General features: G+C 40.9%; 1 protein-coding gene across 1 annotated transcript in view; it reads left to right on the top strand.

Moving 5' to 3' along the window:
- Nucleotides 1-22,987, top strand: part of sorcs2 (sortilin-related VPS10 domain containing receptor 2) — a gene marked incomplete at its 5' end in the record, with an annotated part of 485,537 nt that overhangs the window by 303,837 nt on the left and 158,713 nt on the right. Inside the window, one exon of the mRNA XM_034165018.1 lies at nt 5,726-5,844. Within this exon, the coding sequence (XP_034020909.1) occupies nt 5,726-5,844 (119 nt within the window). The remainder of the gene's footprint in view (nt 1-5,725; nt 5,845-22,987) is intronic.

Raw genomic sequence — 22,987 nt, 5'->3', positions numbered from 1 at the left:
GTATAAATGTAAAAGTTGGCCTTGTTTGTTGCACAACTATTGACTAGATTGGTTCATCCAGACGACACAATCCCTTTAAGGGAATATTGACATCATCTGACATCATACTGCCCCAGTTGGTATGTCTAAAATATTTTTAAAATGCCAGAGCTTCCCCCTTCCCATCATATATTTAATGCATCAGTCGTCAGTTTGGCGTGAGAATTGCATTGAGCGGTTGTAGACAGCGTGGCCAGCTCTCCATATTTCCCACAGAATTTGATTTGTTACCACTGGGTGTAACTTCTGTGTGTGGTGTTTGATGTGGTATTAATGCTTTGGGTCTAAAAAGCAGTGGATATGGTTTGCCATGAGTACATTTTGAGTTGTGGTATTGAGCTGTTTTCATTACAGACCATGCAATCCTGATTGTTGTCTCCACACTTAGCACTGGGTTTAACACGGTTTTACGACATAATTATACCACATTCATGGTGCTTCATGGGACTATATTGTCAAACTGAGAGAGGAGTGTCCCACACACACTTAACGTATCAACCGTCTGTTTGAATTTCAACACAGTTTGCATTTCATGCAGCCTTCATGCTAGTTTTACATTAGTGTGGCACCACACAGGGGCTCACTTCAGACTTATATTGCTTTTTAGTACATTCCCCTTCATACGCACCCCACTTCCAACAAGGTGCATCAAAAACCTGGTCCTTCAACAGATCCAGCTCCTAGTGATGTGTAGGCCAACCCATAACCTGTGGGTGTCCACTGGTTGAAGCTTGGGTTGGGTGGGTGTGGGTAAGCATGATCAGAACATATTGCAGGTGTGGGCAAGTGATAAAGTAGACTTCCCACAACGTATTAAATAATTAAAAGTTGAATTTGAAAAGTTAATTTTGGTCCCTCATCATCAAGTCACATTCGCCACACAAAGGACAGTGGAAATGATTCTTTATCAGATGAGAAGACAGCACAGCTTTTAAAGAAGTTTGAGCGTCACTCTTTGGTTACTACTGAGGAGTCAAGCTGCATCACAGACAGACGAAGTAGAAAAATAATACAGTTTGGAACAGATGCAGATGAATAAAAAAAATAATTAAATCTTCCCTGACCAAGGGGTTAGGGCAGCAATTTCACTTTCTTTAATTTGACCATTCTTATAGTCGCCACATCACCAAGTATCAGATAAAAATGAGCCCTGAATCAAATCTAATGTTGCCACTGTATATGGCAACTCTCACATGACTGTGTGTGTGTGTGTGTGTGTGTGTGTGTGTGTGTGTGTGTGTGTGTGTGTGTGTGTGTGTGTGTGTGTGTGTGTGTGTGTGTGTGTGTGTGTGTGTGTGTGTGTGTGTGTGTGTCTGTGTGTGTGTCTGTGTGTGTGTCTGTGTGTGTGTCTGTGTGTGTGTCTGTGTGTGTGTGTGTGTGTGTGTGTCTGTGTGTGTGTGTTTGGGGGGGGGGGGGGCGCTGCACTCTTCTGGACAAAGGCTGCAGATGTGGTTCTTGGAATCTGATGGAGCCTCTGTAATTTCGGGGTAACAACCACTAGTGCACTTATTACCACTGGGGCCATTCTGAACTTCATCTCTCACATCCTTTCAAGTTCTTCCCTCAGTCCTTGGTTCTTCTGGATTTTATGAAGCTCCTTCTTCCTGATATTGCTGTCACTTTTTATTGCTCTGTCTGTTTGTTTGGAACCTTAAGTGCAACATGATGTGGTGTTGCAGTGACCTTCTGTAGCCTTAGCGACTTTCACTTTCCTGCTTAGCACCAGTACCTCTGTACATTATCCCAGCAACCTGATGTGTCTCTCATTATACATTATATCTTTTATATTAGCTGCATATATGCCCCAGGGCAGGTGTGATTCAGAGACTGAAATGAAAACTTCATCTTCATCAACAAAGCTATCACTTACCCCCTATCTCAGATTTGACCCAAAATTCATAGAACACTGCCATCTACTGCATGGGAGCGTGAATAGCATCCAACGATCACACAGTCACTTTGCACTGAATCCAGTGGTGGGCGCAGTTCAGCTGATCTGATAACAGATGATTACCTAAGCTAATGTTAAAACCATCAGCGGACCAATTGTCTTCCAATAAATATAGTTCTGATAACTTTCATTCCGCTTTTTTTTTTTTTTTTGCTGGTAAAGTGAGCAAAGTTTAACGGTCAAAAACATTTGTAAACCCTAAACTCAAACATTTTAGTCCGTCTGTTATGTGTTTGTGGCTGCCGCTTGCTGATGACGTCATTAAGTGCAAAACGTGATTGGCCAGTCGACGCAGGGAGCATTGTGTGTAGTGTAGTTCAGGTTCTCTTTGGACATTACAGTGAGTGTTACCGTCCGCTTGATGCAGAAACACAACGGACTAATTTTAACATTATTTTATTCCTTTGTGGCTGACAGCATAATTTAATCACCAGGACTCGGTGGGAAAGAGGAGATCTCACAGCACAGCTGTGTTACAGAGGGACTTTTCTTAAACACATTTTGGAAAATCAGGATGCTTTATGCAGATTATTTCTTCAGAATTTAATGAACCCCACTGAAACTAACAGGTAACCAATTTATATTTACTACGTGTATTTTAATCAATGCATTAATGGATGGATTTCAGTTGTTTAAGCCACAGGGTTCAAAGCATGTGAAAAAAGCAGAAGCTTTTAGTTCATAAATAACAGTGTATCTAAATGAGGGTGTATCTGTGACTTGTGACTTCTAATACTGTGTTTTACTGCTTTTGAAAGATGATGATAGTGTTTGGGGTTTTATTTTTTTATTCATTCATTTTTCATGTGTTCTCAGTAGTTATCAGTTATCGGTTACCTGTAAAAAAAGATACATTTTTTAGCAGTTTATCGGTTTAGCGTCATAAAAGATAACTTTTCAGTTATCGGATTAATGGTTATCGAAGCTAAGATTTTGGATAGCTGTGCCCACCACTGACTGAATCACACTTAAACAGAATTTTGAGTTTTGTAAATGCCTTTTTTACAAATGAAAAACGTGACATATTTACAAATACACATTTATTTATAAAAACCAACACATATGCTACAATAACTTGTGTGTTTGTTTTTACAAATAAATAAACCAACCAAGCACTGACGAGCGGAGGCTCATTTTCCCATAATGCATTTTGGAATCTGTTTGTGCTAATCCTGAAATCTTCAGAATTAGCGTATTACTTGAAAACTAAAAGATATGTGCAATATTTTCGCTTTGTAAAAATGACAGAGTTGACGTTAATGTCGATAAAGTGTCCGGAATTAGTTTATATTGTTTATAAATCAAACCATAAGTCAAAACTGTTTTGCTTTTGATGTCTTCTGCCACACGTCTGTGGCACTGTATGTTGAATGTAAATTACTTTTTTTGTCGCAGCCTTGCAGGCAGGCCTCTTCTGCTGGGGTAGGGTTGAGCTCAGCTCCTCACAGCTGCCTGACTGCTGTAAAACACGTAACAGATTTTAGGGTTTACAATCAGTTTTGGCTGTTTGGCTTTACTTACTATGCCAGCAAAAAATTGTTGGTGGACTAAAAGTTAGCGGAACTAAATTTAGTGGAAGCTAATTGGTCTGCTGACTATGGTGGTGATTCATGCAGGCAAGGACAGCGTACACTGGGGCCAAAAAGTATTTAGTCAGTCCCTGATTGTGAAAAGTTCTCCAACTTAGAAAGATGAGAGAGGTCTGTAATTTTCAACATAGGTACACATCAACTGTGAGAGACAAAATGAGAAAAAAAAATCCAGGAAATCACATTGTAGGATTTTTAAAGAATTTATTTGTAAATTATGGTGGAAAATAAGTATTTGGTCAATAACAGAAGTTCAGCTAAATACTTTCTAACATAATCTTTGTTGGCAATGACAGAAGTCAAATTTTCCTGTACGTGTTGACCAGGTTTGCACACACTGTAGCTGGTATTTTGGCCCATTCCTCTATGCAGATCTCCTTGAGAGCAGTGATGTTTTGGGGCTGTTGCTGGGCAACACAGACTTTCAACTCCCTCAACAAATTTTCTATGGGCTTGAGGTCTGGAGACTGGCTAGGCCACTCCAGGACCTTGAAATGCTTTTTACGGAGCCACTTCTTCGTTGCCCGAGCTGTGTGTTTGGGATCATTGTCATGCTGGAAGACCCAGCCATATTGCATCTTCAATGCTCTCACTGATGGAAGAAGGTTTTGGCTTAAAATCTCATGATACATGGCCACGTTCATTCTTCCGTTAACACTGATCAGTCGTCTTGTCCCCTTTGCAGAAAAACAGCCCCAAAGCATGATGTTTCCACCCCCATGCTTCAAAGTTGGTATGGTGTTCTTGGAATGCAACTTAGCATTCTTCTTCCTCCAAACACGACAAGTTGAGTTTTAACTATTTTGGTTTCATCTGACAACATGATATTCTCCCAATCATCTTCTGGATCATCCATATGCTCTCTGGCAAACTTCAAACGGGTCTGGACATGTACTGGCTTAAGCAGGGGGACACGCCTGGCACTGCCGGATTTGAGTTCCTCTCTGCATAGTGTGTAGCCTTTGTTTATTTGGTCCCAGCTCTCTGCAGGTCATTCATCAGGTCCTTCTGTGTAGTTCTGGGATTTTTGTTCACTGTTCTCATGATCATTTTGACACCACGGGATGACATCTTGCGTGGAGCCCCAGATCAAGGGAGATTATCAGTGGTCTTCCATTTTCTTACAGTTGCTGCCACAGTTGATTTATTCACACCAACCTGCTTGACTATTGTAGATTCACTCTTCCCAGCCTGGTGCAGGTCTACAATGTTCTTCCTGGTGTACTTCGACAGCTCTTTGGTCTTGGCCATGGTTGAGTTTGGAGTCTGACTGTTTGAGGCTGTGGATAGGTGTCTTTTATACAGATAACAAGTTCCAACAGGTGCCATTAATACAGGTAACAGGTGGAGGACAGAAGAGCTTCTTAAAGAAGAAGTTACAGGTCTGTGAGAGCCAGAAATCTTGCTTATTTGTGGATGACCAAATACTTATTTTCCACCATAGTTTACAAATAAATTCTTTAAAAATCTTACAATGTGATTTCCTGGATTTTTTCTCATTTTGTCTCTCACAGTTGAAGTGTACCTATGTTGAAAATGACAGACCTCTCTCATTTTTCTAAGTAGGAGAACTTGCACAATCAGGGACTGACTAAACTTTTTTGCCCCACTGTACATGTGAACCCTTTTTCTGGTTTGAAGTGAAAATGCTTTGCAGTGGCAGACAATATTAATACACACCAGCTCTGCAGTCAGTTGCACCTTATTTTTTCAGTCAATACACAAGTGCAAGTACTACTGTGATTTCAAGGTTGTGGATGCTGAGTGTCAAAATCGTTCAAGGCCCTTTATTCCCCAAGTTGCTCCTTGTGTGTAGTCAGCTCCTTGCATGGCAGCACCTTGACATCAGTGTCTATGAATGGGTGCATGTGAAGCATCACTGTAACATGCTTTGTGCATGAAAGCGTTGTATAAATACAGTCCAGTTACCATTTGTGACCATTTGGATGGAGGAACAGCTGTCTTATCTTGTATAATTGAGAAAGTGGTCTTTCTATTTTTCATCCCTTTTTTAATATTCTTATTGTCTTCTTCATCACTCCCTTTTGGATCTATTAATCTGTAGGTCAGATCTAGGATATTATTCATACTTTTGAAAATTTTGTGTATATTTAAACTTTTTCCATATCATGTTTTTTGACTACAGGTTACCTGTATGTAACCTGCCTCATCCAGAACTGTTCGGACAAAATGGTGACAGCACAGTTCCTTGGCAAAATCGATCACAACTCGCTGTTGGTGCAGGACGACTACATATTTGTCAAGGTAATCCCCACTATAACAGTGGAAATAAAAGTGTGGGTAACATACACACAGTGGACAGTTTGTCAGTTAATTTAGGCGTAAATACGTGGGCCTGTATCCGCAAAGCCTCTCAAAGAGCTCCTAACTTAGCCTGAAATTTCCTGGCAAGGAATCTTAGACTAAGAGTGAGCCAGCAGGCGTCTAAGAGCAAGTCTAAGCAAGGAGGAGACAGAAACTCCTATCTTTATGAGGAGGCGGGTTTGACTCCATTGCTAGGTATGACACAGTCCTCTAAGAGTTGTGATTGGTTGTCATGGAAAGGGGAGGAGAAATTAAAAAAACAAATGTGCTCCTAGTCTTTCTAGTCCTGAATGGACAGTAAAATCAACTGATCGTATAAACTGAAGTGCATTAAGACGTGTAATTGTGAGGATAACTTTATGATGATGAAAGCCAGCAAAATTAAATGAATTATTACACAGCTTGAAAATGTCTGAACGTACCCTATTCACATGCCGAAATCTGTATATTAAAAGCATGCATGCATGCGTGAGTTTTAGCATGTTCATTGTGAGTATATAATATAATTGTAAATACGTTAAAATTACATGCCTGACACAAGAAATCCATTTAAAATCAAATGACAAAATAGAAGTAATAATAGAAAATAATATTAACAGTACAGATAATTATGATAATAATAATAATAATAGTAGTAGTAGTATAATATGAGTGAAGCGTCGCGAGCGGCACGAAGCTCACTCATGGTACAGGGCATCCTAAACAGGAAGTGCCAAAATTCAAATCCATAATAAAACAGTAAATGTTCAAATGTCAAACACTTCCTGGATTGACAGACGAAATCCCATGGAATCTCGTGGAACTCAGTGGCAAGCTCACACTCAAACAGGAAGCGCCAATTTATCAGTCACAGTGAAATAGGAAATGTTGAACACTTCCTGGCATGGGTGGAGCTAGAGTGGAGGCCGGGGTTTCACTGGACTCCCCTGAAATTTGATTTGGCACAGATGATTGACATGCCTCAGCACCACACGTCTGGTTGAAAGACCTGCATTTTCAAATTAGTGAGTCCCATTGACTGCTAGGTTCCTCCAGTCCAGTAGTTTGTGCTGTGTACCACAAAAAGTTCTAATCCACCTTAGTAGAAGAAAAATGTTTGCTTCGGATTTGAACTGAACACATCATTTGAACTATGGACTTCTAATCACACCAAAATTATATTGGTGAGTAAACGAGGTCCAGGTTGTTAAAAGCAGCATTTCTCCTTTAATTCAGGTTGTCTTATATACACATGTTTAAGCTAACAGACAGCAGCTGGTTTATGCTCTGTGGGCTTATTAGTGCAGCAGATAACTGAAACAGTCCTTCAAATGGTGATACAAGCATCAAATTCAGCACAAATATAGCTGGAGCAAAATTAATGGAGCAACATTAACTTTTGACCCTTGTACAAACTGAAACTGACCTTTGTCACCCTGACTTGTCTAAAGAAAACTGGCAATAAAACTGATTATTATTTCCAGGTTTTATCAAGTTTTAGAGACTTGTTTTCAGTTTGAGTTTGAGGAAAATAATTTTAGAAATTTTTATTCTTTATTTTTTTGTATTTCTTGTATTTAAAATGGCATAAACAAATTAAAATGTGTGAAATTCCAAGTGTTCCAATGCTTTTGGGGGACACAGTATCCTAACCTTATGATGACTGCAAAATGAGTGTGGTATTATTACTGTTTTGTTTAAGAATGTTTAATTTTCACTGTTGCTGCACTTTGTGTCAGATCATAGTCATATCGTATATCATATTGATATGAAAATTCAGTAAGGTATATCTTCTATTATACATTTCAAATCTAAGGTGGAACTCTACTAGTGTTTACTAAGATACACCTAAATATCTTAAAAAAAAAAAAGAGTAGAGCCACTTAGGTGCCTGGTCTTGAGAACTAGGGATGGTAGGTTGAAAAGCTTTTTTTTTATCCCATGGGAATTCTCCCTACCCACCGAACCAGCTCAAGAATATGGACAGCATGTATGCAAGTGACATTTACATGAAAATTTCTATGACAGTATTGAGATATGATAATTTGCCCATATTGTACAGCCCTACTGTCAACTAGCTGAAAAATTTGAATATTAATTTATCAACATTAAAAAAAAAATCCTTAAAGTGGCAGTGGGTTAAGAGGGCTGTAATTGGGGGGGTCAACTGAAAAGCAAAAAAAGAAAAATGCTTAAAAACATGGGGCATATGGGGGGCAGATCCCCTCCAGAAGCTGAAAGGCTGACGAGCTTCGCTCATTCATGTCCGCGACATATGCATATATTAATGACAATACAAGAACCTAAACAACTGATAATAATAATTATGTAGATCAAGCTGGTAGCGTGTTACTGAATCACTGTCATCCTACATACGGAGAATATCTCTGCTTCCTCTCTGTCTTTCCACCATCTTCTCTGTTTAAGACACTCTTAGGCTTCTTTAAAGTCCTCCTCACTACTCTTGCACGTTTGGCACCTTTGCAGACAACTTTCATCTTACCAAGGAAGAAATGTCTAAGATTTTTCTTAGAATAACATCACTAGGAGCTGTTTTTAGCCTTAGGCTGCTTCGTGGATTCAGGCCATGGTCAAGAAGATAGACTGAAGATACCAGGAACTCTGCTCACCACATCTTACAACTACAGCCTAAAAGATATTTCAGGTGGCTGATTTCACAAACATATCAGTGTTACAGCTGTAATTCCCAATGTGAAAACTTTTATTTTCCTGCCTAAACAAGGCACAAAACTATTTTTTGTTGGAAATGGTGCCATTATGTTGTTTGTCTAGCAGAGATTGATCTAGTGGCATTGTTTACAATGCTGTCAAACACGGCTGGGACCTCTTCACCTCTTGGTCACGTTACCTACAAGAGGCAGAGGCAAAGCGACAAGCTGCCATTTATTTTCAATCAGAGGGTGTGCTTTATAGCAGTGATTCTCAACCGGGGTGCCGTGATCGATCGTCAGGGGTGCTGTGGGTATTTTTCATATTCGCGATTATTTTTCATATTCGCGATTACCAATTATTTATTTTATCCACAAAGCATAAAACGACTCAGAATCTGACATCAAACGTGCTGCAGCCTCGCTCTCGTCTTAAGGCGGGACAATAACAAGGAGTCTGACGGCCGATTAAAACAGTGCCGTCTTCTTCAAAAGCCGTCTAAAATGCGGAGCTGTCGGTGTGTGTGTCTGTGCCTGTGTGTGCGCGTGCGCGGAGTTAACAGGCTGCAGACTGCGAGGGAGGGGGTGGGTGAGGGAGATTCCTGAATGCAGGCGCGACACGTTCAGTGCGCAGCGAGCGCGGAGCAGAGAGAGGATTTTAACCCGAGTGAACGTTAACAAAACAGAAACGTGAAGCTGCCTTTACTTCTCTCTGAACTTTCTCTAAAGGTGTGATTCTGCCATTACCGTCCTGTTCACACCATGTGCACGTCGTATGCTGAATTTATGAGATCATGAGATGAAATAAACGGTCAGATATCTTTAGAAACATATTTAAAAAATGAGAATATATGAGTGAACTGAGCCACAAAAAAAAAACAATGTTCAGACACAGAGATCACAAAAAGCAGGTGAGAACTCTGAACTTTAACAGCTGTTATTTTCCAAAGGTATTTATTTGTTCAATCTTGAGCTTAATGCAGTGTTTAAGCACAAAACGTGACTGATGAGGAGAAACAATTTCAGAAATGCAACAGAAACAACCACAAATCAGAAAAAGTTGGGACTGTATGTAAAATGAAGATAAAAATAAAAATGTTGCACCATTCCCAGTTTCTCCACTCACAGAAGCCAAACGTTCTTTCAGAGTTGTGTAATTATACTACAATAGTAGAATATAAAGAAGGGGGAAAAAAAGAAAAAAAATAGACAATATATTCGTCAATCACAATTATTTGTCTGACAGTTAATCGTCTCCAGAATTTCCTAATCGTGACAGCCCTACTTGAGATCAGAGCGCAAAATGCTTGAGGATTTTCGAAATGCGGTGTTTTCTGTATCGATTTTCTATTGCGATAATTGGGTTTTGCGCAAAACCAGAGGTAATAGCATTATAATGTTATTTTGGTTGGTGGTGTGCCGCAGGATTTTGTAAATATACACTCAACAAAAATATAAACGCAACACTTTTGGTTTTGCTCCCATTTTGTATGAGATGAACTCAAAGATCTAAAACTTTTTCCACATACACAATATCACCATTTAGCTCAAATATTGTTCACAAACCAGTCTAAATCTGTGATAGTGAGCACTTCTCCTTTGCTGAGATAATCCATCACATCTCACAGGTGTGTCATACCAAGATGCTGATTAGACACCATGATTAGTGCACAGGTGTGCCTTAGACTGTCCACAATAAAAGGCCACTCTGAAAGGTGCAGTTTTATTTTATTGGGGAGGGATACCAGTCAGTATCTGGTGTGACCACCATTTGCCTCATACAGTGCAACACATCTCCTTCGCATAGAGTTGATCAGGTTGTCAATTGTGGCCTGTGGAATGTTGGTCCACTCCTCTTCAATGGCTGTGCGAAGTTGCTGGATATTGGCAGGAACTGGTACACGCTGCCGTATACGCCAGTCCAGAGCATCCCAAACATGCTCAGTGGGTGACATGTCCGGTGAGTATGCCGGCCATGCAAGAACTGGGACATTTTCAGCTTCCAAGAATTGTGTACAGATCAATCAATCAATCAATCAACTTTTTTCTTATATAGCGCCTAATCACAACAAACAGTTGCCCCAAGGCGCTCCATATTGTAAGGCAAGGCCATACAATAATTATGAAAAACCCCAACGGTCAAAACGACCCCCTATGAGCAAGCACTTGGCCACAGTGGGAAGGAAAAACTCCCTTTTAACAGGAAGAAACCTCCAGCAGAACCAGGCTCAGGGAGGGGCAGTCTTCTGCTGAGACTGGTTGGGGCTGAGGGAAAGAACCAGGAAAAAGACATGCCGAGAAGGGGGGCAGAGATCGATCACTAATGATTAAATGCAGAGTGATGCATACGGAGCAAAAAGAGAAAGAAACAGTGCATCATGGGAACCCCCCCACAGTCTACGTCTAAAGCAACATAACCAAGGGATGGTCCAGGGTCACCCGATCCAGCCCTAACTATAAGCCTTAGCGAAAAGGAAAGTTTTAAGCCTAATCTTAAAAGTAGAGAGGGTATCTGTCTCCCTGATCTGAATTGGGAGCTGGTTCCACAGGAGAGGAGCCTGAAAGCTGAAGGCTCTGCCTCCCATTCTACTCTTACAAACCCTAGGAACTACAAGTAAGCCCGCAGTCTGAGAGCGAAGCGCTCTAATGGGGTAATATGGTACTACGAGGTCCCTAAGATAAGATGGGACCTGATTATTCAAAACCTTATAAGTAAGATAAGAATTTTAAATTCTATTCTAGAATTAACAGGAAGCCAATGAAGAGAGGCCAACACGGGTGAGATATGCTCTCTCCTGCTAGTCCCCGTCAGTACTCTAGCTGCAAGCATTCTGAACCAACTGAAGGCTTTTTAGGGAACTTTTAGGACAACCTGATAATAATGAATAATAAGTCCACTGTCCGAAGCCATAAGAAGATCATTTGTAACCTTCACTAATGCTGTTTCTGTACTATGATGAATTCTAAAACCTGACTGAAACTCTTCAAATAGACCATTCCTCTGCAGGTGATCAGTTAGCTGTTTTACAACTACCTCTCAAGAATCTTTGAGAGAAAAGGAAGGTTGGAGATTGGCCTATAATTAGCTAAGATAGCTGGTCAAGTGATGGCTTTTTAAGTAATGGTTTAAATTACTGCCACCTTAAAGGCCTGTGGTACATAACCAACTAACAAAGATAGATTGATCATATTTAAGATTGTAGCATTAAATAATGGTAGGACTTCCTTGAGCAGCCTGGCAGGAATGGGGTCTAATAAACATGTTGATGGTTTGGATGAAGTAACTAATGAAATAACTCAGACAGAACAATCGGAGAGAAAGAGTCTAACCAAATACCGGCATCACTGAAAGCAGCCAAAGATAACGATACATCTTTGGGATGGTTATGAGTAATTTTTTCTCTAATAGTCAAATTTTGTTAGCAAAGAAAGTCATGAAGTCATTACTAGTTAAAGTTAATGGAATACTCAGTTCAATAGAGCTCTGACTCTTTGTCAGCCTGGCTACAGTGCTGAAAAGAAACCTGGGGTTGTTCTTATTTTCTTCAATTAGTGATGAGTAGAAGATGTCCTAGCTTTTACGGAGGGCTTTTTTATAGAGAAACAAACTCTTTTTCCAGGCTAAGTGAAGATCTTCTAAATTAGTGAGACGCCATTTCCTCTCCAACTTACGGGTTATCTGCTTTAAGCTACGAGTTTGTGAGTTATACCACGGAGTCAGACACTTCTGATTTAAAGCTCTCTTTTTCAGAGGAGCTACAGCATCCAAAGTTGTCTTCAATGAGGATGTAAAACTATTGACGAGATACTCTAACTCCCTTACAGAGTTTAGGTAGCTACTCTGCTCTGTGTTGGTATATGACATTAGAGAACATAAAGAAGGAATCATATCCTTAAACCTAGTTACAGCGCTTTCTGAAAGACTTCTAGTGTAATGAAACTTATTCCCCACTGCAGGGTAGTCCATCAGGGTAAATGTAAATGTTATTAAAAAATGATCAGACAGAAGGGAGTTTTCAGGGAATACTGTTAAGTCTTCTATTTCCATACCATAAGTCAGAACAAGATCTAAAATATGATTAAAGTGGTGGGTGGACTCATTTACCTTTTGAGCAAAGCCGATAGAGTCTAATAATAGATTAAATGCAGTGTTGAGGCTGTCATTCTCAGCATCTGTGTGGATGTTAAAATCGCCCACTATAATTATCTTATCTGAGCTAAGCACTAAGTCAGACAAAAGGTCTGAAAATTCACAGAGAAACTCACAGTAACGACCAGGTGGACGATAGATAATGTCTAGGTTTTTGATTAATTAATAAGCTGGAATGGAAGATTGCTGCTAATCCTCCGCCCCAGCCCGTGCTACGAGCATTCTGACAGTTAGTGTGACTCGGGGGTGTTGACTCATTTAAACTAACATATTCATCCTGCTGTAACCAGGTTTCTGTTAGGCAGAATAAATCAATACATTGATCAATTATTATATCATTTACCAGCAGGGACTTAGAAGAGAGAGACCTAATGTTTAATAGACCACATTTAACTGTTTTAGTCTGTGGTGCAATTGAAGGTGCTATATTATTTTTTCTTTTTGAATTTTTATGCTTAAATAGATTTTTGCTGGTTATTGGTGGTCTGGGAGCAGGCACCGTCTCTACGGGGATGGGGTAATGAGGGGATGGCAGGGGGAGAGAAGCTGCAGAGAGGTGTATAAGACCACAGCTCTGCCTCCTGGTCCCAACGCTAGACAGTCACAGTTTGGAGGATCCAAAAAAATTGGCCAGATTTCTATAAATGAGAGCTGCTCCCTCTAAAGTGGGATGGATGCCGTCTCTCCTAACAAGAACAGGTTTTCCCCAGAAGCTTTGCCAATTATCAATGAAGCCCACCTCATTTTTTGGACACCACTCAGACAGCCAGCAATTCAAGGAGAACATGCGGCTAAACATGTCACTCCCGGTCTGATTGGGGAGGGGCCCAGAGAAAACAACAGAGTCCGACATTGTTTTTGCAAAGTTACACACCGATTTAATGTTAATTTTAGTGACCTCCGATTGGCGTAACCGAGTGTCATTACTGCCGACGTGAATTACAATCTTACCAAATTTACGCTTAGCCTTAGCCAGCAATTTCAAATGTCCTTCGATGTCGCCTGCTCTGGCCCCCGGAAGACAATTGACAATGGTTGCTGGTGTCGCTAACTTCACATTTCTCAAAACAGAGTCGCCAATAACCAGAGTTTGATCCTCGGCGAGTGTATCGTCGAGTGGGGAAAAACGGTTAGAGATGTGAACGGGTTGACGGTGTACACGGGGCTTCTGTTTAGGGCTACGCTTCCTCCTCACAGTCACCCAGTCAGCCTGCTTTCCCGACTGCATGGGATCTGCCAGGGGGGAACTAATCCTTGCAACATGGGGCCATGCATTATCCTGCTGCAACATGAGGTGATGTTCTTGGATGTATGGCACAACAATGGGCCTCAGGATCTCGTCACGGTATCTCTGTGCATTCAAAATGCCATCAATAAAATGCACCTGTGTTCTTCGTCCATAACAGACGCCTGCTCATACCATAACCCCACCGCCACCATGGGCCACTCGATCCACAACATTGTCATCAGAAAACCGCTCACCCACACGACGCCACACACGCTGTCTGCCATCTGCCCTGGACAGTGTGAACCGGGATTCATCCGTGAAGAGAACACCTCTCCAACGTGCCAAACGCCAGCGAATGTGAGCATTTGCCCACTCAAGGTCGGTTACGACGACGAACTGGAGTCAGTTCGAGACCCCGATGAGGCGACGAGCATGCAGATGAGCTTCCTGAGATGGTTTCTGACAGTTTGTGCAGAAATTCTTTGGTTATGCAAACCGATTGTTTCAGCAGCTGTCCGAGTGGCTGGTCTCAGACGATCTTGGAGGTGAACATGCTGGATGTGGAGGTCCTGGGCTGGTGTGGTTACATGTGGTCTGTGGTTGTGAGGCTGGTTAGATGTACTGCCAAATTCTCTGAAACGCCTTTGGAGACGGCTTATGGTAGAGAAATGAACATTCAATACACGAGCAACAGCTCTGGTTGACATTCCTGCTGTCAGCATGCCAATTGCACGCGCCCTCAAATCTTGCGACATCTGTGGCATTGTGCTGTGTGATAAAACTGCACCTTTCAGAGTGGCCTTTTACTGTGGGCAGTCTAAGGCACACCTGTGCACTAATCATGGTGTCTAATCAGCATCTTGGTATGGCACACCTGTGAGGTGGGATGGATTATCTCAGCAAAGGAGAAGTGCTCACTATCACAGATTTAGACTGGTTTGTGAACAATATTTGAGGGAAATGGTGATATTGTGTACGTGGAAAAAGTTTTAGATCTTTGAGTTCATCTCATACAAAATGGGAGCAAAACCAAAAGTGTTGCATTTATATTTTTGTTGAGTGTAAAAAGGGTGCCGCGGCTCAAAAAAGGTTGAAAATCACTGCTTTATAGCACCAAGCCAAAAGTAGTCACTATGCTGCCAGCTAGGTGAGGCCAAAATAGACAAAAAGTTGATGTTATGCAAATGGTGAGTGATGTGATGATGCAGCTGCCAATATCAATCAATCAATCAATTTTTTTTATATAGCGCCAAATCACAACAAACAGTTGCCCCAAGGCGCTTTATATTGTAAGGCAAGGCCATACAATAATTATGTAAAACCCCAACGGTCAAAACGACCCCCTGTGAGCAAGCACTTGGCTACAGTGGGAAGGAAAAACTCCCTTTTAACAGGAAGAAACCTCCAGCAGAACCAGGCTCAGGGAGGGGCAGTCTTCTGCTGGGACTGGTTGGGGCTGAGGGAGAGAACCAAGAAAAAGACATGCTGTGGAGGGGAGCAGAGATCGATCACTAATGATTAAATGCAGAGTGGTGCATACAGAGCAAAAAGAGAAAGAAACAGTGCATCATGGGAACCCCCCAGCAGTCTACGTCTATAGCAGCATAACTAAGGGATGGTTCAGGGTCACCTGATCCAGCCCTAACTATAAGCTTTAGCAAAAAGGAAAGTTTTAAGCCTAATCTTAAAAGTAGAGAGGGTGTCTGTCTCCCTGATCTGAATTGGGAGCTGGTTCCACAGGAGAGGAGCCTGAAAGCTGAAGGCTCTGCCTCCCATTCTACTCTTACAAACCCTAGGAACTACAAGTAAGCCTGCAGTCTGAGAGCGAAGCGCTCTATTGGGGTGATATGGTACTACGAGGTCCCTAAGATAAGATGGGACCTGATTATTCAAAACCTTATAAGTAGAAGAAGAATTTTAAATTCTATTCTAGAATTAACAGGAAGCCAATGAAGAGAGGCCAATATGGGTGAGATATGCTCTCTCCTTCTAGTCCCCGTCAGTACTCTAGCTGCAGCATTTTGAATTAACTGAAGGCTTTTTAGGGAACTTTTAGGACAACCTGATAATAATGAATTACAATAGTCCAGCCTAGAGGAAATAAATGCATGAATTAGTTTTTCAGCATCACTCTGAGACAAGACCTTTCTGATTTTAGAGATATTGCGTAAATGCAAAAAAGCAGTCCTACATATTTGTTTAATATGCGCTTTGAATGACATATCCTGATCAAAAATGACTCCAAGATTTCTCACAGTATTACTAGAGTCAGGGTAATGCCATCCAGAGTAAGGATCTGGTTAGACACCATGTTTCTAAGATTTGTGGGGCCAAGTACAATAACTTCAGTTTTATCTGAGTTTAAAAGCAGGAAATTAGAGGTCATCCATGTCTTTATGTCTGTAAGACAATCCTGCAGTTTAGCTAATTGGTGTGTGTCCTCTGGCTTCATGGATAGATAAAGCTGGGTATCATCTGCGTAACAATGAAAATTTAAGCAATACCGTCTAATAATACTGCCTAAGGGAAGCATGTATAAAGTAAATAAAATTGGTCCTAGCACAGAACCTTGTGGAACTCCATAATTAACTTTAGTCTGTGAAGAAGATTCCCCATTTACATGAACAAATTGTAATCTATTAGACAAATATGATTCAAACCACCGCAGCGCAGTGCCTTTAATACCTAAGGCATGCTCTAATCTCTGTAATAAAATTTTATGGTCAACAGTATCAAAAGCAGCACTGAAGTCTAACAGAACAAGCACAGAGATGAGTCCACTGTCCGAGGCCATAAGAAGATCATTTGTAACCTTCACTAATGCTGTTTCTGTACTATGATGAATTCTAAAACCTGACTGAAACTCTTCAAATAGACCATTCCTCTGCAGATGATCAGTTAGCTGTTTTACAACTACCCTTTCAAGAATTTTTGAGAGAAAAGGAAGGTTGGAGATTGGCCTATAATTAGCTAAGATAGCTGGGTCAAGTGATGGCTTTTTAAGTAATGGTTTAATTACTGCCACCTTAAAAGCCTGTGGTACATAGCCAACTAACAAAGATAGATTGATCATATTTAAGATCGAAGTATTAAATAATGGTAGGGCTTCCTTGAGCAGCCTGGTAGGAATGGGGTCTAATAAACATGTTGATGGTTTGGATGAAGTAACTAATGAGAATAACTCAGACAGAACAATCGGAGAGAAAGAGTCTAACCAAATACCGGCATCACTGAAAGCAGCCAAAGATAACGATACGTCTTTGGGATGGTTATGAGTAATTTTTTCTCTAATAGTTAAAATTTTGTTAGCAAAGAAAGTCATGAAGTCATTACTAGTTAAAGTTAATGGAATACTCAGCTTAATAGAGCTCTGACTCTTTGTCAGCCTGGCTACAGTGCTGAAAAGAAACCTGGGGTTGTTCTTATTTTCTTCAATTAGTGATGAGTAGAAAGATGTCCTAGCTTTACGGAGGGCTTTTTTATAGAGCAACAGACTCTTTTTCCAGGCTAAGTGAAGATCTTCTAAATTAGTGAGACGCCATTTCCTCTCCAACTTACGGGTTATCTGCTTTAAGCTACGAGTTTGTGAGTTATACCACGGAGTCAGACACTTCTGATTTAAAGCTCTCTTTTTCAGAGGAGCTACAGCATCCAAAGTTGTCTTCAATGAGGATGTAAAACTATTGACGAGATACTCTATCTCCCTTACAGAGTTTAGGTAGCTACTCTGCACTGTGTTGGTATATGGCATTAGAGAACATAAAGAAGGAATCATATCCTTAAACCTAGTTACAGCGCTTTCTGAAAGACTTCTAGTGTAATGAAACTTATTCCCCACTGCTGGGTAGTCCATCAGAGTAAATGTAATGTTATTAAGAAATGATCAGACAGAAGGGAGTTTTCAGGGAATACTGTTAAGTCTTCTATTTCCATACCATAAGTCAGAACAAAATCTAAGATATGATTAAAGTGGTGGGTGGACTCATTTACTTTTTGAGCAAAGCCATAGAGTCTAATAATAGATTAAATGCAGTGTTGAGGCTGTCATTCTCAGCATCTGTGTGGATGTTAAAATCGCCCACTATAATTATCTTATCTGAGCTAAGCACTAAGTCAGACAAAAGGTCTGAAAATTCACAGAGAAACTCACAGTAACGACCAGGTGGACGATAGATAATAACAAATAAAACTGTTTTTTGGGACTTCCAATTTGGATGGACAAGACTAAGAGACAAGCTTTCAAATGAATTAAAGCTCTGTCTGGGTTTTGGATTAATTAATAAGCTGGAATGGAAGATTGCTGCTAATCCTCCACCCTGGCCCGTGCTACGAGCATTCTGACAGTTAGTGTGACTCGGGGGTGTTGACTCATTTAACTAACATATTCATCCTGCTGTAACCAGGTTTCTGTTAGGCAGAATAATCAATATGTTGATCAATTATTATATCATTTACCAACAGGGACTTAGAAGAGAGAGACCTAATGTTTAATAGACCACATTTACTGTTTTAGTCTGTGGTGCAGTTGAAGGTGCTATATTATTTTTTCTTTTTGAATTTTTATGCTTAAATAGATTTTTGCTGGTTATTGGTAGTCTGGGAGCAGGCACCGTCTCTACGGGATGGGGTAATGAGGGGATGGCAGGGGGAGAGAAGCTGCAGAGAGGTGTGTAAGACTACAACTCTGCTTCCTGGTCCCAACCCTGGATAGTCACGGTTTGGAGGATTTAAGAAAATTGGCCAGATTTCTAGAAATGAGAGCTGCTCCATCCAAAGTGGGATGGATGCAGTCTCTCCTAACAAGACCAGGTTTTCCCCAGAAGCTTTGCCAATTATCTATGAAGCCCACCTCATTTTTTGGACACCACTCAGACAGCCAGCAATTCAAGGAGAACATGCGGCTAAACATGTCACTCCCGGTCCGATTGGGGAGGGGCCCAGAGAAAACTACAGAGTCCGACATTGTTTTTGCAAAGTTACACACCGATTTAATGTTAATTTTAGTGACCTCCGATTGGCGTAACCGGGTGTCATTACTGCCGACGTGAATTACAATCTTACCAAATTTACGCTTAGCCTTAGCCAGCAGTTTCAAATTTCCTTCAATGTCGCCTGCTCTGGCCCCCGGAAGACAATTGACTATGGTTGCTGGTGTCGCTAACTTCACATTTCTCAAAACAGAGTCGCCAATAACCAGAGTTTGATCCTCGGCGGGTGTGTCGTCGAGTGGGAAAAAACGGTTAGAGATGTGAACGGGTTGGCGGTGTACACGGGGCTTCTGTTTAGGGCTACGCTTCCTCCTCACAGTCACCCAGTCGGCCTGCTTTCCCGGCTGCTGGGGATCTGCCAGGGGGGAACTAACGGCGGCTAAGCTACCTTGGTCCGCACCGACTACAGGGGCCTTGCTAGCTGTAGAATTTTCCACGGTGCGGAGCCGAGTCTCCAATTCGCCCAGCCTGGCCTCCAAAGTTACGAATAAGCTACACTTATTACAAGTACCATTACTGCTAAAGGAGGCCGAGGAATAACTAAACATTTCACACCCAGAGCAGAAAAGTGCGGGAGAGACAGGAGAAGCCGCCATGCTAAATCGGCTAAGAGCTAGTAGCTACGCTAAGCTAGCGGATTCCTAAAAACACGCAACGTGAATAATGTGTAAATAATTTAGAGGTGATTCAGCAGAAGGAGTGCTTTAGTTAAGGCACGTAAAGATTACACTGGGAAACAAATCGTAATCTAGATAACTAGATCAATCTAACTGCGCAGATTAAACAGCTAACAGATACAGAAAAACACCGCTGTGCTCCAGAACAGGAAGTGATACAATACCGCAGTGAGAGCCAACCACCAGTAGAGGCCAATATGAGGGAAGGCAGCATGACGTGCAGTCCCAGTCAAACATTTGAACCCACTTCCCCAATAAACTGAATAGAATTGGTACACTGGTTGGTTGTACACTGGTTGGTATCTGTCAATAATGTAGGTCAGAAGTCAGGGTTATATTTCAGGCACCATTCTAATATATAAAAAATAAACAATTCTATCAAATTGAGCATACTTTATTGTTCATGAACTTAACTGTTTAAAAGAAGCTAGATTTCAGTCACCTAAAACAGTTTTTATGTTGACGAAAGGTTAAAGTTGCATTCAGAAAAAAAATATATATTCGAAAATATCTCTGCAAGTGTGGACTGGAGTGGACCAAGTTTCACCTCCATTTTTTTCAGAATGTACCTCATTCACACACAAGGTTTCAATGACTCTGCTCCCTGGTGGCCACAGTTAGATTTTAAATGTAGTCAAACCTAGGTTCAAGTGTCCCATGTGCCTTCTGGCATACTTGATACAACTCCACATCATCTTTTCAAGAAAATCCTCCTCTATGCCAATTCACTTTGAATATGTATAATTTATGATATAAATGAAGTTCAAGACATATTAGGTTCAACCTTAAGCAGTGGTGGGCACAGATATCCAAAAAATTAACTTCGATAACAGATAATGAGATAACTGGAAAGTTATCTTTGATAAAGTTAAAACGATAAACCACCCAAAAATGTATCGGAAGTTACAGATAACCGATAAATTCCAGTATTGTCTCCGGTACACTTGCAACTACTAACAAGCTGATTTTGAGTTTAACACCACGATCGCTTCTGAAAGCATCAAAGGCGACGACAGACCCAAACGAGTCAGCACTTCTGTCTTTGGGCATCCTGCCCCCTGCTGGAAGCTCCAGTTTACTACATGGCTTCCAACACAAACGCAGCTGAGAGGAGCCACAAAGCTCAATTCTCTACTCAGTCGCAACGCTACCGTTAGGCGGAGTTCTTGAAAATAAAGCAGTGCTGAGATATGGTTTGGTGTAAATAAAATGAATACTGATAGAATAACTCCATTGATGTCAATTCTGTCATTTGTGCAAAGTTAAGATATAACATATATCTTTTAATGTTGAAGAATGCTCTAATTCTGAAATTTTGTAACAAACACAGACAGATAGCATTCTGGGTAAAATGTGCCTGCTCTAACACTGATTGGTTGACTCATTCATTCTATGTAAACCAACACGTTAATGTGAGGTGTGGCGTGTGTTGGTGTTTACAGATAATTGTGCTCTTGTAAAATATGGCATTTTTTTTTTTAAAAAAAAAAATGCCATTTTCAAAAAAAAAAAAAAAAAAAAGCCAAGTTGTAATTAGATAACCGTCTGATATAACCGGTGTCAAAATAAGTAGAATAGAACACTGCCATGATCTACTGGTGCCAGTGCGAGTTTTGGCCCTTTTTCATCTGATTTTTCATTTTTCATTCACCGAGTTTCAGGTTAATCGCGCATCCTGCATTGTTTAGTATACATGGAGTAACGAGCTGCGTTTAACATCTCATGACCACCTCCTGATCGCCAATCGTATGGTCAGATGAAAATCAAACCTGTTTGATATTCTGGTCGGCCGTCGTGAGGGTATCCTGCTGCTGAAGCGTTACAAGCGTCCAACCTCTTGCATTGTGCCTGTGCAAACACCACAGACCTGTCTTGTAATTTTTTGGTTTTGTTTTTTTGATGTCACCCATCGAGAGTTTTTGAAAATTAAGTTTGAAAAAAAAAAGCTTCTGTTTACATTTTGCTTGTGGCAACACAAGTCCGATGTGTGGTTTTGAATGTACGTGTGTGAGATCATAAATCGTGCGCTCTGAACTTTTACACCATGCGGTGCTGTGGTACAGTTTGAGCTGGAACCGAGTACAGTGATTGAAAATATCAGCCCAGCTTCAGAACGAATACTGCCATGAACACTACTGGCCAGTAGATGGCAGTAGAGACCTTGAAAACATGCCAAAACAAAATTCCAGATAATCTGTGTCTGCTACTCTGCTACGTTTAAGATGTGTGGAATTTAATAAACGCAAACACAATAACATCTATAAACCCAGAGAATATATTCACGAGAGTTTTAGGAACTAGAGTTTAATGCTGTTGTCCGTGGAGCCTGATCAGAGTGTCTCAAATGCATTTTCATGTCGTGAACTTACTGAGATTAACCTATCATACCCATAATGCACCTGGATACAGCATATCCACACTAAAACCTTAAAAATTAGTGCATTACTTCAAAATTAAAACATATATCTGATATTTTCACTTCATAAAACTTCAGACATGACGTTAATTTAAATAACTTGTCCGAAATTAGTTTGGTTAAAATTTGAACCATAAGTTAAAAATGTATGCCTCTGGATGACTTGGGTGATATTACCCACGTAACATTATGGGGTTAGAAGAAATTCGTTTTTTTTTGTGTGTGTGTGTGTGTGTGTGTGTGTGTGTGTGTGTGTGTGTGTGTGTGTGTGGTGTGTGTGTGGTGTGTGTGGTGTGTGTGTGTGTGTGTGTGTGGGTGTGTGGTGTGTGTGTGTGTGTGTGTGTGTGAGACCATTTCTCCTTTGCCTGCAGAGGATAGAGCGGTTTCTTCTCGAAGCATCTGTCCTCTGTTTGCAGAGGGTAGAACTACACATCTGCTACAAAACATTTAACAGGTAGGTGCTCAACTGATTTTAAATTTTATAAGTGTTTGTAGCTGTTCAGCTTTGTTTCCCACATTAACGGTCTAAAAATTATTGGACAAAAATTTATCGGAAGATAATTAGTCTGATAATCGTTTTCAAAGTCATCTGAAAAGATAATCCAATAACGAAAACATTATCTTCGATAATTATTGGTTATCGGATTATTGGAACTGTGCCCACCACTGACCTTAAGGCAGCTTTTTTTGTAATGTGGTGCTGTATTTGTTGGTCATTCGGCTGCTCCCGGTTCTGTTCGGGGTCGCCACAGCGGATACAGCCAGATCCACATTGGTAGTTGGCACAACTTTTACGCCGGATGCCCTTCCTGACACAACTCCAGTTTTACCTGGAGAAACACACACAGCCGTTGGAGTTCCAAAGAGGTCTCCTATCCACATACTAACCAGATCCTGCTCTGCTTAGCTTCTGAGATCTGATGGGATCAGGCTGACACAGAGCATCTGACACAACAACATCTCGTTGTCGCACTCG

The sequence above is a fragment of the Thalassophryne amazonica genome, chromosome 23 (assembly GCF_902500255.1).
Source record: "Thalassophryne amazonica chromosome 23, fThaAma1.1, whole genome shotgun sequence".
NCBI classification, from domain to species: Eukaryota; Metazoa; Chordata; class Actinopteri; order Batrachoidiformes; family Batrachoididae; genus Thalassophryne; species Thalassophryne amazonica.
The sequence above is the reverse complement of the archived record's forward strand: the minus strand, read 5'-3'. Positions and strand labels throughout refer to the sequence as shown.